General features: G+C 40.8%; 1 protein-coding gene across 8 annotated transcripts in view; it reads right to left on the bottom strand.

Moving 5' to 3' along the window:
* The window catches only part of Epb41l2 (erythrocyte membrane protein band 4.1 like 2), a 154,174-nt gene that overhangs the window by 60,493 nt on the left and 75,804 nt on the right, over window positions 1–17,877 (bottom strand). For all 8 annotated transcript variants that reach the window (XM_055599308.1, XM_055599309.1, XM_055599310.1 and 5 more), the window contains exons 2-3: window positions 16,535–17,019; window positions 15,573–15,788 (exon numbers count right to left, since the gene is read on the bottom strand). In XM_055599308.1, the coding sequence (XP_055455283.1) occupies window positions 15,573–15,788; window positions 16,535–17,005 (687 nt within the window). In that variant the 5' untranslated portion in view covers window positions 17,006–17,019. The remainder of the gene's footprint in view (window positions 1–15,572; window positions 15,789–16,534; window positions 17,020–17,877) is intronic.

Genomic DNA, 17,877 nt, shown 5'->3' with positions numbered 1-17,877 from the left:
TAGAGAAGGAGGAAGGGAGAGAGAGGGAGGGGGAGAGAGAGAGAGAGAGAGAGAGAGAGAGAGAGAGATTAATCGATTGATTGACTTGGAGAGTAGAATGCAGTACTTCTAGTAAATGTTTCACAGCAACATTTCTAAAATCTGGTTATTGATTATGTCAGTGGTAATTGAAAGGAGAAATTCACACAAATTATATCACTATCAGCAACGTGCTATGTTTATCACTGGATTCACAATCAGTAGTTGGCATTTAGTTAAGTTACTAAGTTGACACACATTTCTATTCTTTACATATTTACAGTATGTAGAAACCCTGAGGTCGAAACACATCATCACTTCTTTTTTTTTTTTTAAGAAGAAAAAAATTTATTCAAAAGAGAAAAAATGATTGAAGAGGTTCTTCCAGTGAAATAATACAATGTAAAACAAACTAAAACAAACAAACAAACAACAACAACAACAAAAACATAGGGTCAGAGCATTCACCAAATTTGAAATTTGCGACAAATCGTTGATTCTGAGTCTGAACTTTTCCTTAGCTGGATTTGATAGTGTTTATCTTTTAAAATTCTAACAATTTATATGTGAGTTCAAATATTACAGATACATCCATTAAATAAATGTAATCTATTCAATATTAATTTATGTGTTTTATAATGCTTTACTTCAAGTGTGAACCATATTCATGGTTTCTTTTCCAGTTTTGTCCTTTTACGATTTCTCCAGAAGTTTGTATTACAGGAATTTATTCTTGAGGTTTAAGTTAAGGTGATTTTGTCCCTTAAAGTTTAAAAGGATAATTTATAATATCTATATAACTCACGGTATGCAGCCATTCTATTTTTATTATTTTTATTTTTTAATATGTTTCATCATTCACTGTTCAAAGGGACTTTTAAGTACTATAGTTGCTAAGTGAAATGATGAACACAGAAATGCTTATTAATGAAACATCATCACTTCTAACAAGACCTGTGACTGGAGGCATTCAATATCCTCCCACCAATTTTCTCAGGTCTGTGTGAGGACAATAAAACATCCCACAAGGTGTGGCAAGCATGAAATAAACTGAAACGTGTAGCTACTGGTTGTGGATTTTGAAATTAGGAATATCTAAAGGGAATATCTAAGACAATGTCTATAATACGTGTGTCATAGAGCATTTTAACACTGGTGTAAAGTCAATTTTTGTAAGCTCGTGCCTATTCACTAGTTTCTATCTCAGAGACATGCTCTCCCGGACATTATTATCCTAAAAGACCAAGATGAACACATCCAGAAAGCACCCCACAGTTCAGTGTTGTTATTCTGAGCAGGACATCAAGCCCAGCTCAGGAAATTGAGTCAGACACAGTTGTTCAGCATCATTTCAGCATTTCAGGAACATCGGTCCTGTTACTAGACAGTGTGACAATGGGAAAAGCACACAGTCTCCTATATGTAACTGCAGACAATAACTATCTAACAGATCTCCGTAAATCAAGTTAATGAGACTTGTGTCTGGGTCAAGCCAGCAGAGATCTACTCCCAGCTGCTGGGACTAAAGCCCAGATCTCATAATTACCAAGATTACTGTCTCCATGATCAAGCCTCTCCTCCAATCAGGCTTCCATGCCCCTCTAAGACACAGGCATTTTACCAGCCAATGACTACACACAGCTGTTTCCTAAACTTCCAATTATAATCTCTTCACCCCGAGAGCTACAGGAACACTAAGGACCAGTAACTGTGTCTATGAAAACACACAGCTTCAAGAATATGACATTGCATGTGAATTTTAAAGGATGAAATGATTTTTAAAAGTGGAGAATACAGATATTTGAGGTCTTGTTTTTCACTTGTGGTGTTTAGTAAGCCTGTAAAACAGTGAATTTCTGCTCAGAGACACTGCAGGATATATAGCAGGATGTAAAGGGAGCCATCTGATAACAGACAGGCATTCATGATGATGCTAGGTACTGTCCCTGTGCAGATGACTGCAGGGCTTGCCAAGCTGGACGGCTGAATACACTGACACTGCAATAGCAGGTGTTGGTTCCTGCGCTGAGACAGCAGAGCAACAATGATGAATGAAATACAAACAGTCTAGAAATTTTTATTCAGTTGGAGGACAGAAAATGAATAGAAAGAAAAACAATGCCTTACTGATCAGCACTAGAAGATGGTAAGAAGACAAATTAGGTGTGTAACATTTTTAATAAAATATCTGAGGTATATCATGCATTCACAGAAGGCCTTACAGGATCTTTGTGAGCTGTTCTAAAAATAAATAAATACATAACTTGGTGTTAAATATGATTCAAAAGCTTCAGTTACTTAATTCAACCTCTTTTGAAGTTACAGGAAGTTGAAACGACTCAGTTTTCCTGTCTGCTTTTCTGAATCTCCTTTAAAGAATTAATGAGGAATGTCTGTAACTGTAACACTTACACCTTCTCTCTGGGTAGACATTTTTTTCTTTGTCTGGGCTAGAATATTAGAATGCAGGCCAGGCTAGCCTCAAATTTGAAATCCTCTTGCCCCAGCTTCCTGAGTGCTGGACCATAGGCATGCAAAACTATGTCCAGCCACAAGTTTTGTTTTCTTATAAACAATTACAGCTCTGTCTGACGAAAGAACAACAAATGAATATTGGCCAGCCAAGCAAAATGAAAGACATCTGCTTTACAGCTTGTAACAAAAATAGCAGTTCGTGTGCGCATCCTTCCAGGTCCGCTTATGTGCTGCTTGTGCAGAAATGACTTCAGTCCACTTGGATGGCCAATCAAGGGCTCACCCTTAGGAAGGGTACTGGAAGGGAAATGGAAGGTACTACAGGAAGAAAATGGAAGTGAGAAAATGATATATTTATTTTTTCAAAATTAAAAAACTGCATGCATATGTATACACACGTGTATAAATATGGAGGGAACTGTCCCAGAAAAAGAGGAGCCTCAAATCATTTATCTTGATTTTTTTTAAGAGAAAAACATTTATTTGTATGGGTTTTTGTGTGCACCACAAAGCACACAAAGAGATCCAAGAACAGCTTGAAGGAGTGGGCTCTGTAGACTGAGCTGAGGCGGTCCAGGCTTGGCAACAGGTTCCCACTGAGCATTTCTCCAGCCCTTTCTACTTATTTCCAAGGGTCAAAACTCTGCTTCTGCTTCTAAACAAATCTCTCAATTTTTGTCTCCTGTCAAAACTATTCCAATCTCCCAATATTTAGACTTTCATCCTTAAGAACTTTATGTTCTATCTCTCACACCCACTCTTTCCCTCTCTTCCATACTTAGGAATTTCAGTCCCTGGGTTTAGGAAAAGTGTATCTTGCCTCAATGCCTCCTGCAGCAGAACTTCACTGAATTAAAAACCAGTAGGACATTATTGGACAGAATGGCTCATGGTATTAATGCAGGCCAAAACCCTGGCAGCATTGAGTCTAGAATTCAGTCTTTCTGGCTGACAGGCAGTTTCCTGGGTGGTCCTCATTCATGACTATCAGCCCACAGACATCCGAAGAACTGAAGCAAACACACACTGCCAAAAAGACTTTGGGAGAAGTCGGCCACAAACCTACACAACTTTTCCTTAGTCAACGAGAGCATCTCTGGAAGCCTTTGGAGAACTACACAGCAAAGGGCTCTGCATCTGTCCTGACAGCAGGCCACACCCACATCTATACCACCTCAGTGGCAGACCTTGTCTAGCACACACGAGGTTCTAGGTTCAAGCCCGAGTACTGTCACAAAAAAAGTTCATAAAACTAGCCAGACACATTTTAAAAAAGAAATTTTAGTTTTTATATCAAATTCCAACAAGCTAACAGTCTACTTCCCCCATATGCCTCTCATAGGCCGAGAGGCACGGGGAGAGAACCGCTCTACTTTCCCGGTGGCACTCAGACATTTTATGCCTCTGTACGGAGGGGCCTGTCCTGTATAAGTTTACGCGCATAAGCGTACATGAAAAAGGTGCGTGTGCCTGCGGTGGGAGGGGTGCGCGTAAGTGCACGCCAGGGCTCAACTCTGGGTGTCTTCCTCATCTTTCTTGTTGTTGAAGATGAGGTCTCTGACTGAATCTGAAGCTCCCTGGCTCGGCTAACCTGGCGGCCAGCACGTCCAAGGGATCCTCTGCCTGTTTCGCAGCCCTGTCTGGCAGGCTGCCTCCACAAGGGCCTTGTAAGTGGATGCGAGGGAGTCTTCCTGCTTACACTGTATTGGTTGAGCCATCTCATCAACCCAGATCTTTTTTGGTTTTATTTATTTGTTTTGGTAGAGGCTGCATAATATATTAGAGATATGCAAAGGAGATGGAAAAAAATAAAATAATTTAGATGAGTTTTCCAAAATATTTTGCTCAAGGACTAGCAGAGTAGCTTATGAGAAGTTTCTCAAAAAAAAGGCAAATCCCAGCTGAAGAAAAGCAGACTGAAATGTGAGACACTGAGCAAAGTCTCCTGTATCTGTGCTGTTATTTGTGGCATTCATTACTGAAGCCAAAATATGACATTTCTGGAGGCCTCACAACTTGGAGGAATTCGGGCTGTTGCTTACCCAGCAGATCGCAGGGGCACCACACAGCACCACTGTCTCATGTAGGCCCCTCCACAGTGCCCCATTGTGTGCCAAGAAGCCAGTGTTGGGAAGTGCACAATGCAATCCATACATCACTGCCTGAGAGCTACGCATTCTGCACTTGCTCCAAACTACACTGTGCAAATATAAAAGGCCAAGGAACAAAGGTGTGCACAGAGCCAACAGAAGCCATGCACTGTTGCGGGGCAGAGGAAATCAGTAAAGCCATATGCAGGAGGAAAGGGGCCCCTCACGACCTACAGTCGTGATGGTTGGAATTCTTTCCCTACAAATGAGTCACCTGTCCACAAATCTGTTTCCAAAGTTCATTCAACTTCTGGCAAAAAGAAACCAGAGCCACTAACCTTTCTGCATATAATCAGAACATAATTCTACAGGTAAATATGTCATTTATGGTTTCCTGATGATTGATAAAAACTAACTTTGAAAAGGTTATTTCAAATACTCAAAAATTCTTCCCAGTGGGGATGCCTCTAGAAATGTTCTATTTGGGGAGAGAGAAAAAAATTACATCTGACTGAACACAGGTGGACTTTTCCCCATTGTTGTCGTTCTCAAAGCGACCAGTGTAGTAATATTGCCACTGCATCAACACGGAATTATAGATTCTAGGTTGAGTTAGAGCACACATGAGAATGACATTTGCTGCTTATGAATACTAGGCTATTCTACAGGAAGGATTTTATATTGTGTGGCTCTGGGCATTTGGGGAGGTTTTGGGAGCCAAAACTAGGAACAATCAGAGTCTTAAAAAAAAAAAATTATTTTAAACAGAATAGCATTTCTATCCTTCTATCTCCTCTGACAAAACCTCCATTTTATCCAATTAAATATGTATGTAAAATAAAATATTTCTTTCTTGCATGAAGAAATAATAAAAGAACATCAACACTTATAAAATCTTTAAGAAAATAGTGTCACCAATAGTGTCAAAATAGAAGTCATAAGACTGCCAGAACTAATTAAAAGTCTTAAGAGATAATAATTTCAAAAACTAACTTTAGTACATGTGATACTCAAAGATTCCACAAGCTTATTTTAATCCAGTGATAAAACATACTCATTATAGAAAAATTTTTTATATAAACTAAGATTTAGAATGGTAAACACAGAATCAGCTCTAATCCCTAGAAAAACTATTACATATATTTTGGTAGCTATGTATGAGAATGCATACACACATTCTCTCTCAGCTGCCACCACCACACACACATACCTGCCCCATGCGTGTACCAGAAGACAATGAAATTCACAGCGAAACTTCAGAAAATAGACCCCAAAGTTAGGGGGTGGAGTCTGTATTTCTTTCCTTGCAGGAAAGGGAAGCACCTCTCAGTAGGATTACCATAGTGGAGAGCGAGCTTATCCTTGATGTACAGTAGTAATATAGTCACTGACTTTGAATGATCCAAGTCGTCATAGTTAAAGCCAGCCAAGAGAAGAATGCTGAGAAATGGCAACACTGGCCCCATAAAACCAGTGAACAAAGCTGACAGTGTACGGTATTAGGTAGCAGGGTTAGCACTAAGGTATCTTAACATACCTTTTCTTTTACATAATTTAAAAGGAAGCATATCTTTCTAACACACTTTGCTATTTCATGGAAGATTACATCACACCATTTCATCTTTAAACCTTGACAAAAATCTGGGTTTTTGTTGGTGGTGTTGGTGTTTGTTTGATAGTCTCAGCTCAAGAATTTAAAATTTTCAAATTAATTAATGCAATTTACATCTCAGTCATACACCCCTCCCTCCTCTTCTCCTCCTGGGTCCCCCATCCCACAGTTCCTTAAGATAGGAGAGACCCCTACCCAGACACCCTAGTTCATTTATTCACATGAGGACTGAGTTGTCTTCCTCCCCTGTGTCCTGGTAGGGAAATCCCATCAGGAGGAAGTGACCAAAAAGCAGGAAACATAGTCCATGTCAGAGATACAGCCCACTCCCCTGATGGGACTCACTACTGGGCCTGCATGAAGCCTAAGATGCCCATCGGGCTTATCTTGTTGGGGTCTGTGCATTGTAGTTTGCCTATCCTGTACTATACGACTAAAACCCACTTATAAGTGAATATTCAACATGTGTATCTTTATGGGTCTGTTTTACCTCACTCAGGATGATCTTTTCTAGTTCTTTCCATTTGTCTGCAAATTTCATGCTTTCCTTGTTTTTAATGGCTGAGTAGTAGTTCATTGTGAAAATGGAACACAGTTTCTTTATCCACTCTTTCGTTGAGGGATATCTAGGTTTTTTCAAATTTAAATTTGCTTAATTCCTCCATTAATGATGAGAAAAACATACCTATGCAGACTTTTACCAATTTTATTCTGAACTTCAGCTTTCCCATCATAACTTAAATAGTTCTTCTAGTTCCTGCTCTGCTTTCAGTCAGGTTCCAACCCTGGGATAAATGGCTGACTGAGATACCTGTTTAACATATCAAGGTGGAGCTGGCCTCCAACTTCTCCCAGAATCCTTCAGTCTCTACCAGTTAGTTACAGGGCATGGCTGGAAAACTCCCCTACTGGCTATGCTCTCCCTCACATCTATAATAAAGCTTCTCTACCATACCTAGGAGCTGCCATGTCCTCCTTTTCTATTTTTTTTCACTTACTACCAACAGGTAGTACAACGCAGAGCTACTGAGTGGTAACTGCCAAGGACTCTCTGGGAGAAAGGATCGGTGAGATAAGCAGTGAATGGCAGGTACCCACAGCTACAAGTTTCTTTCAAATTGCAAGTTTATTGCTTTCAAAATGCCACTGATTCAGAGGAAAAAAAAATAATCCTATTTTAAAACAAAAAGTAGAAAGGATATTATAAAATTTCATGACTACTCAAAATTAAAAGCCATCCTTTCAAGAGAAGACATTATTAAGAAAAGAAGTCAGAGTAAGACATTGTTGACATTTACCTTGGCAAGCCCAAGCCGGTGGGCAGTTTACTACATCAAGAAAAGGGAAGACTCCCACATTTCCCTCCAGGCTGCCCATTCCTGGGGGTTCACCTCTGGACTTTAACAACCTTTTGTTAAAATATAATGAATTGTTTTCATTCATTAAAGCCTTGAAGAATTTCTACAAGTTAGCCAACCGTTGCTAAGCATTAAAAAGCTGCAGTGAGGGACAAAAGAAAAAAATAAAATTAGAAACGTAATTCAGCAAATGCTCTCAAGATACCCTAGGGAAAAAAAAGGATAAAAAGTGTATAAATGTAGCAGAGCATGGTGGCGCTCCCCTGTAGTCCCAGCACTCTAGAGGCAAAGGAAGGCAGAGAGATCTGAGTTCAAGGCCAGCCTTGTCCACAGAGGCAGAGGGAGTTCCAAGACAGCCCAACTACACAGAGAAACCCTGTCTCGATATTTTTTACACATTTTAATGTACAACAAAATAAATGGAAATAATTACTTTCTAGAACTGACTTAGGCAAAGTGTTACATTAACACTCCATAGGGAAAGTTTCGGGTAAAGAAGTGATAAAAGCATTTTTACCAAACTGACAAGCACTTGGCACCTGTTCAACAACACAGGAGAGTCTTACAAGGCAGTGCACGATGAACAAACACAGTGACAGCATAAATAAGCTCAGAGGACGAGACAAGACTGAGAGCTAGATATGAGCCAGACATTGCAGACCAGAGAGGAACCAGGTAGCTGAGGAACACAAGACAGGTTACATGACCAAAAACGTGACAGCAAGCAGACAACTCAGGGCTGTGCAGGGGGAGATCGTTTTGCATGTCAGGGAAAGGAAGAGAGCCTGGGGTCACACGTCACAGCCCTGAGTGACCAGCTACGAAGTAGCTTCGTGGTCTAGGCCAGCTCCCAAGACTCTAAGTTCTCTGACTTCTTCAAGAGGGACTGAAAACCTCTATTGTTCCCATGGCACCCTTTTCCCACTTTAAAAAATCAAGTCCTTGGACACAATTATCACCTGAAACTACATATATATATATATTAAAAAATTAAGTAACTGATAAGAAAAAATAAAATTAAAAAAAATTAAATGGAAAGTTGATCAGAGACATTATATTTGGATCTAGTCACTGGAATTTTTAATTTGCACTGAAGTTATTCCCAACTCCAAATACACACAGCCCACCCCCACCCTCCTATGTGGGATTTTCTAGAGTATCACAACTTCTAGATCCTCCAAAAGTATGTAGATAACTGAAATCACTTAACTGTTCTACCTATAAGGGTCACAACTGTAGACTGAAAACAAACCTGGGGAGGCAAAAGTAGATACAAACACACACCACAGGAAAAAGCAAGGATACCAACTTGGATTTTTGAAACTCAAAAGCAGTACAGAGAAGGCCTGGGGCCCTTGACACATCTGCTTTCTGATGAACACTGTTACCAGAACACAGCTGCTCAGAGCCTGCATTCTGACCGCCTTATTCATTACTAAGAAAAATGGTTGTGACATTCCTGTGTGGGCTAAAACAATGCCTTCCATTCTCAAAGTCAACACGTGGGCAAACTTGCAGATGCGGGAGGAAAATGTAAGGCTTTACTGAGAATGCACATGTACTCACACTTCCAAAGCCTCCCGAAATTCCACACTTCCTTCCCAACTTTAAAATACATACAGAGAAGCTCGAGAAAGTCCAGCTCAATCCTAGAAATAAAGGAAGCAAATACTTTCATTCTTACTTTGCAATCTGAGATTAGAAGAAAGGGCAGGAAGTCATTTGCTCAAGACATACAACCAATCAACAGAAAAGTAAACATAAATCTCCTGGCTCTACCCGTGACTTCAAATAAACCTTACTCTATTTTTCCTTAGAGGAAAGAGCCCGCTGTTTTAGCACACCAAGTATGAAATGACTTCTATGGTGGTGTCACAGGAGTCCTAACCAAATGTCTGGGGCCAGCATGCAGAATCCATGACCCTAAAGTTTACAACTTACGCTCTGGCACCAAGCTAGGTCATCATACATCACTTAAATAACCGAATGAGAGAAAAGCTGGCATGGCCTTCATTTAAAACTAAAACACTCCTCCTTGGCTATGGCAGCACTCAGGAGCAGAGGCAGGAAGAGCTCTGAAAGCTGCTCTGCACTGAGAGTTCAAGGCTAGCCAGGGCTACAGACACTGAGACTCTTTCTCAAAAAATAACAGTAATAATAATAACAGTAATAATAATAATCCCCAAAAGTAAGATTTAAAATACATATGTGTGTAATTCAATTTACCAACAGATGATGACAGATTAGAATAAAATATAAATAGCAATTTTCATGGACAATGAAGAAAAGGTAGGTAATAATCTGAAACAGAGACAGGAAAATGTACTAGGCTTTAGATAAAGGAAATGCATGCCATAGCAATAAGCTATTACATCATCAGCCGGAGACAGCAGGACAGGCCGGCCGTTCCCACGGGATGTTTAAACAAAGCTTAACTAGAGCCATCTCTAGAGCGCAGCACTGCTGTTGGATCTTTGCTTGTCACCTCAGCTGCTGGGAGGCCAGCACAAGGGTGTGGCACTCTTTTATCTATCAATCTTAACCTGCCTCTCCTTTCTCGAAAGAACACCAACTTCAAAGGCGACCCAAGTGTTTGAAAACCAGTTTACTCGGCAGTTGTCTTTATCTAGTTCCTGAGACTCTGGAGCAGAAGGAACAGGTTCAAGGGTTCCCTAGAGAAAAAAAAATTTTGAAACAGGAAGCCCAAAAAAGTAAGGGGAAGTCACACGTCTGTCCACAGTCCCAGCCACTGGGGAAGGCTGAAGAAGAAGAACATCTTCAGCTCAGGCATTCAAGGCCATCCTTGGTAACTTACTAAGCCCTAGCTAAGCCCATGTCCAAAAAAAAAAAAGTCTTTGTATGTGTAAAGAGTGGATGCTGACAAGTTTAGAAATATCCACATTATATACATTTATAAACTAGTAAACTAATATATAATATATAGTATGTATATGAATGCATTACACATATCCTGAATGGTAATTCTATCTATGTAGAGAGATCTGAGTAGCAGACATGACATTTACATAGGACAAAAAAAAAATCTTGCAGAATTATGTTTCCTAACATGAAAGACATTGAATACTGTATAGCATCACATAGCTAAAGGTGGGTCCTTTATTGACAAAAAGATAGATAATACAAACAGGAATTTGCCGACCCAATGTTTTAAACAAATTATATAAAACTGTCACCTGCATAGACGATCAATGTGTAACTAACCAGAGCAGTGAGGTTTAACACCCCACCCCTCAACCGAAACAACACAGCTAACAGTTTCAAATTGTAGGTGGCATCTTGGTTTTGATAGACCCATTATTCTTAGCTCCTTTGCTCTGGGGGTCAGTTTTAATCTTATATGTATCTCAAGTCTTCCAAAACCTCACTCTATTCTATAAAGACCCTGTGAATCTATGACCATCTTCTCATGACTTCCTGTAGTGGCCGATTTCCTTTGTGTCTGTTTGTGTGGGGTTTTTTTGTTGTTGTTTGTTTTTTCAAGATAGGGTTTCTCTGTGTACCCCTGGCTGTGCTAAAACTCACTCACTCTGTAGACCAGGCCTGCCTCAAACTCAGAGATCTGCTTGCCTCTTCCTGGGATGAAAGGCATGTGCCACCATACCTAGCTAGTGGGCAGTTTGCTAATGGCTCCCCTCTATGACTGTGAGTGCCCTAAATGAAAATCATTAGGCCCTCTTTAATGTCATATAACCTAAGGAAGGCTGAACATTAGACACAAGTACATAGACAAATAAAAAACCATGAAAGAAAGATAACTTTTACTGACAGTTCTCCCAAGCCAAAAAAAAAAAAAAAAAAAAAAAAAGTATGTAAGTGCCTTTCTCAAATGCTCAAAAGTTCATGAATAGCTACAGTTTCCCACACATACTTCCTCAAACAACACCCAGACACTAAGTTCCGGGTGGATCTGCAGAAACGCAGATGAGCAGCATCAGTCCAGCATCAGGCAGGAAGCATGCAGCCAGCCAGGCCCCCCAGCAGCACGTGCTCCACTCCTGAGAGCAGACAGAGCAGCTCTGCGGAGACACAGAGCCAGATTCATGTGACCACGCAACCAGAGAACCACGGTGAGAAGAAAACTTAGATGAAAGAGACATTAATTACAGAAGGAAAACAGTGCCTAACCTCTGCACTACTCCAGCTTCTGCTAGGATGAGATGAATTACCCTATGTTCAGGTTTAAATCCCTTCTCAGAGCTCAAGCAGGCTGCGGGTACAGGACCTCTACTGCAGGATAGCACCAGGAGTGTCTACCCAATTCCGTTTTGCTTTTGTACCTGAAAAGAATTAGACATTCACTCAACACAACTGCTATAATTCTGGCTTAAGATCTACTGGCCTCAAAAGTGTGTTCTTAAAAGAGCATGTTAAACAATGCACATTAAAGAAAAGCTAGAAATTAATACTCTCATAAAATTACAAGAATCGGGTTTCCCCAATGCAGCTTTTCACCTTTGGTACTATCTCAGCTCTGCTTTGGAAAATACAACAAACTCGTTCCCTATAAGCAACAGAATCAATCATAGAAAACAACCAGTTACACTTGCTTTGCAGTATTACTAAAAATGAGATTGGAGATCTAATAAAGATATGTTTAACAAGACAGAGGGAAATAAGCACACAGGAGCAAACTTCACATCAGTGTTGTCTATAAGACAGACAAGTCCAAGAGAAGAGCAATAAAAGAGGGAGCAAGTAAACAAAGACATAACCCAAACTTAGATGGTAGAATACAGCCACACACATCTAAACTAGGATGCTGATTCTCTAGTTCAAAGCTAGACTAATTTAAAGACAAGTCTCTTCTATCTTAAAAGAAATGGCAGGAGGAGGACCAGACAATTACTAACCAAAGCGACTGTAGTGATATTACTATCTAATAAAACAGATTTAAGGTATAATGCAGCAATAAGGAAAACCATGCAATAATATGCAATTCTGAACAGTTGATAATCTAGCCTAAGTTTTTAGAAAATAATAAATTTATAGGAATACTAAAGCAAATTACCAAAGTGACCATTACAGAGTCACTGTAACACACTTCAGAATCAAAAGTCAAAGCAGTCAAACAGTATAACACGAAAAAGATGTAATTCATCGGATCAAGGACAGATCTAAAACTCTATATGAAGAAGAGGAGGAGGAGGAGGAGGAGGAGGAGAGCCACACATACCAATCTCAAAGGGAACTGTGCTGACTAGATACCCTGCTTTAAGTGAGTCTTAAATGCAGCAGGATCCATTCTAGAGCACATTCTGAGCATAGTGTAACAAGAAGCTGGGATCCGAAAAAAGACAATCATCTTCCCACAGCACATCCATGTGTGTACTCACACACTGAAACTTTAAATCTTACCTGTGAAAATTCCAAAGTCAAAATAAACTGTGAGATGAAAAACATTAAAAGATATGATTAAGAGCCAAAAACTATTATTACTAAGTATTAAACTTGAGCAATTACAAAAACACAGAAACTGGGTGGGGAAAATAAAAAGAAATAGAAAACAAAACTTAGTTGTTGGTTTTTGGGGGAAATAATGTAAATTTGCAAGAAAACTATAAAGAAAAAGAAAAGAAGTGTTGATTCTGTGTCCTAATACTTTGCTGAAGTGCTTATCTGCTATTGCGTTTCCTGGTATGGGTTTTAGGGTCATTTATTGTTGGGGTACACTGTGTGAAGGTGTGTCTCTGAATATTCCACACTTGACTGCTAAACCGGCAGAGAGTTGAGTACCAGCCAGATCATTGTATTGTTGATCCTATGGCTCATCACCAGTGTTTTATTTTGTAAATATTCATCCTTCCTCACTTGCTGACAATAGCTAGTCAGAAAGTAGAAGGTAGAACTTCCAAAAGGGAGAGAGGCTCCAGGAGAAGAAGAAAATGTGGAAGATTTGCTAGTGGCCATGGAGGTGAGCAGATGGACATGAACAGGAGCAAAGAGGCAGAACTAGCCACATGGCAGGAAGTAGTACCAGGATTAGTGAGATGGTCAGCTGGGAGACTGCCCAAGCTAAAAGGCCTAAACTTTAAAAATACTAAAACCTTCTGTGTCATTATTTCTACCAGTGGCTAGTCCAAGAGAGAGTTCACTATAGTTTATGTATGCAATCATATCTCTAGCAAATAAAGAAACTGACTTCTTCCATTCCTGTTTGCATCTTGATCTCCCCTTCAGTTATCTTACTGCCCTAGATAAGACTTCAAGTATGATACTGAAGAGGTATGGAGAAAGTGGACATGCTTGTTTTGTTCTTTACTTTAGCAGACATGCTTTTGTTTCTGTTTACGCTGATGTTAGCCATGGGCTTGCTGGCTGAGTCTATCTCTAACCACATCAGAGTGGTGGTATTAAAAGGTGGAGCCTCTGAAGAACTCATGAGGCTTCCACCTTCACAACTGACCTTAGTACACACTCACACAACGTTAAGGGAGCTTCGAGCTGCCTCCGATCATGCAGGAACAGTTTCACTCCCTGCAGCACATGCGCGGTCAGCAGAAAGGTGCCATCTAGGAAACACACTGAACTCCTTGATCATGTACCTCTCAGTCTATTCCAGGGGTTCTCAACCTTCCCGATGCTGCCATCCTTCAACAGACTTCCTCATGTGTGATGGCCCAACCATCCAATTATTTCACTGCTACTTTGCTACTGTTGTGGATCATAATGTAAATACCTGATGTAGGATATGTGACCCACACAAACCTCCCAGGAGCCACGACCCACAAGTTGAGAACCTCTGGACTCTACTCTTCAAAGTATTTTGTTAAAACACCAACTAAGACAGGGATTTTTAATTCTTTGTTGCTCTATTTTTGAAATGCCTCAAGTGCCAGAACAATTATACATGCATGGGTGGAAGGTCTAGACTATTTATACAAAGATGAGAAAATAATTACAAGTTCTCACTGAGCATCCTTGCCTGGCAGCATAATATACTCAAATATCATAAAAGTGATGTTCTACTAGATAGCCACAGCTGTTCTGAACAAACCATTAAAATACAAGTGCAAGGTATGGTGATGGAACACGCCTTTAATCTCAGCACTTGGGAGGCGGAGGCAGAGGCGGGCGGGTATCTGTGAGCTGGAGGCCATCCTGGTCTCCAGAGTAAGTTCTAGAACAGCCAGAGCTACACACAAAGAAACTGTCTCAAAAAAAAAAAAAAAAAAAAAAAAAAGCACCAGGGATTTGGCATAATTTTTTACTAGCAGACTTAGGAAAGCTTAGTCTGCATTTAAAGTGAGTAAGAAAGACAGATCACCTGTGGAATGTCTGCAGGTCCCACAGGTCTGCGGGTCACGAGCTCTAGTGCCAAGGTGCCACAGCGGCAGGCTTGGCGCTTGTACCACCTGACGGTTCCCCTCCCTCTGTGACGCTGAGAATGGAGTCTCACCTGATACATGACCATCCACTCAAAGTACTTCAACACAGGTCAGTGACATTAACCATCAGTGTGCGTCATGTGAGTAAGAGTCACTGAAAGAAAGGCTAGCACAGAGCCCTGAAGAGCTGGTGCTCTGAGAGACTACACTGACCGTCAATGGCAGTGAGGGCAACTGCCCATCTTACAAATCATGGGCATTTTTTTACCAAACGATACAAAAGTAATGACCTAGGTTTCTAGCATTCTCTTACGCAGAATAAGGACTTACTGCTGAAACTTCCTTAGTCTAAAAACCAACTTACAACCATCACTTCTCATGATATCCGATAGAGGTAACAGTCAAAGCTTCAGAACAGACATAATCCATGCAAGAGTGAATGCACACAGCGGAACTTCATCCCTGCTTGCCCCAGAGTGGAGTAGTGCTGTTTGAAATGGGAACAATGAACCTCTTTCTTCATTCATGGCTGTTAATGTTTTAAAAACAAAACTGCAATAAATTGGCCCAGAGGAACTTGGTAAAATGAGACATTCACAGTGCCATGCAACCAGCAGAGCACGCTGCTTGCAACCTGCCCATCAACAGACCGTCTGCTCAGTCCTTGCCTCACCTCCAGGTCACAGCTGTATTCGGTGCCATCTAGGAGGGTCACTTTGGCCAGGACAGTCTTGGTCTTCTTAGTAGTTTTCTGAGAGGCCACCTCTGCTTTCAGCTCACTTGTCTGCACCTCCTTGGTCTCCCTCTTTGCCGCCTCTCCTTCCTGCGTCTCTTCCTGCGCCTCCTGTATCTTCTCTTCCTCTTTGTCTCTCCTTACTTCTTCAGCAGGCTGCTCGAATAAATAAATACATCCACATTAACCGACTTGTAGAAGACAACATCAACAAGAAAAAAGTGATCACAATCTACCTTTCTCTGCAGCACCAGTACCGTACCCAGGACTTTGAATGTGGTGGCAAGTGCTCCAGCCACATCCGCAGGCCCCAGGAGGATCTTTTATGAGAATTATGGTTTTCAATCTAATAACTTTAAACAAGCTTTGTAAGATTCAAACATGACGTAAGAAAGGGTATTTTCTCATTCTTTATTTTGCTAGGTTACTGATTTAGGCATTAAATGAATAAAAGAAACTATATTCCAGCAGCCAGCTATACTTTTAAAAGCACTGAAATAACAAAATTTCTAAAACCTCAAGTCACAGCAAAACCTAGGCTTCCACAGGCAAACAAAACACACACAATCCACTGTTCGCTCTTAACACTACTTACTTGACTAAAGAAAAGATAGATAAAAGGGCATTAGCTTAACAGAAGAGGTGAGAGGTCTGACTGCCTGCTCAGCCTTACCAGACCAGGTGCTTCTGAGAGGGCTGAGAGGGTTGCATGCCTTCTGTTGCTGAGGTGGTGGTTTTGTTTAAAAAGACTCACAGGAAGACTGAGGTGCAAGAATCGGTTCTGGACTCAAGATACATCAGGCTGAGGTTGTATCTCGATACAGAAATGGGAAATGGTGGAAAGCAAGGCAACCCCTTTCCCTGTGAGACTGCACACTCGTTCCTAGTCTTCTCCCACTTACCTGGGTCTCAGCACTGCTTTTCAAGGAAGGCTTTTCTTCCCTGACCTCCACCTTGACCTCAAGGTGCTTTCTCTGAGCCATCTCTTCTGCATCACCCTTGGCCCGATTCTCTTCCTTGGGAAGCGAATCCTCCTTTTCCAAGACCTGTTCTTCCACATCAGCTTGGGTAGGCTCCTTTTTATCTCCTCCGTCTTTGGCTACTACCAAGTTATAAGACTTCTGCTTCTTCAGCCAAGGGGGTATGAACCGAGAGATGCCCCTGCTCTCAGATGGCTTCTTCTCTCTTTTCCGGCGGTGGGGACTGTGTTGGCTTTCCACTGCAGGAGCTGGCTGGGAACCTTTCTCCTCCTCTGGCTCAGGTAACGGATTCTGCTCATCCTCTGCCTCTTTTGCTTTCTGCTTGGGTACATCTGCTCCTGCCTGGTCAGAGTCCTTCTTCACTTCAGATGCAGAGCCAACTTCAGTAGTCATGGCTATAGCTTATACTACAAAAGGAAAACCACAAGATAATAGTTTAGAAACTTTCCCACTTTCAATCTGGCGGCAAGGTGATGGAAAGGGTGAGATGGAATAGCGAGAGGAACTGAGCAGAGAAACAGGAACAAGGCAGTGTTAAAACAGAAGGCACAAGACAAGAAGACTGCTCTGTGAGAACTCTGAGTCACAGAATCAGCAGCGTCACAATGGCATACACTCTGGACATTTGGAACACAATCACCCAGACCCAAGAGAGAGTGATTACTTATTTTGACTCCAACTAGTTATACAATGATTGACACAGAAAGTCCAATGTTTATGGGTCTGTTTTACTTCCAGCTTTCTTCTTTACTAAAGAAACATTGTTAGCGATATCACCAAGCACCGAGACACATTTCACCACAATTTCACACATTAAACCCAAAATCTATAGAAATTTTAAGTATCAGCCAGGTACTGTGGTGCACACCCTTAACACCGGCACACAGGGAGGCAAAGGCAGGATGATTTCTATGAGTTCGAGGCTATCCTGGTCTACAAAGAGAGTCCAGGACAATCATGGCTACACAGAGAAACCCTGTTTTGAAAAACTAAAAAAAAAAAAAGAAAGAAAGAAAGAAAGAAAGAAAGAAAGAAAGAAAGAAAGAAATCTGGGTGTTTAAGAACAATAAAAACTTACTTAAACAAAACTGTATTATTATATTGCTTTCCAATATTAAATTCTGATTTTCCAGCACTATTCCAAAAGTTCAGCTTCTGGAAAAATGATTAAAGCCAAAATTAAAACTCCAAGCCTCCACCCTACCCAATCTCAAACACTGTGTGTGTGTGTGTGTGTGTGTGTGTGTGTGTGTGTGTGTGTGTGT

This window comes from Psammomys obesus, unplaced genomic scaffold, assembly GCF_907164565.1.
Source record: "Psammomys obesus unplaced genomic scaffold, mPsaObe1.curated_primary_1811, whole genome shotgun sequence".
NCBI classification, from domain to species: Eukaryota; Metazoa; Chordata; class Mammalia; order Rodentia; family Muridae; genus Psammomys; species Psammomys obesus.
Note: the sequence above shows the minus strand (reverse complement) of the source record. Positions and strands in the feature narration are given on the sequence as shown.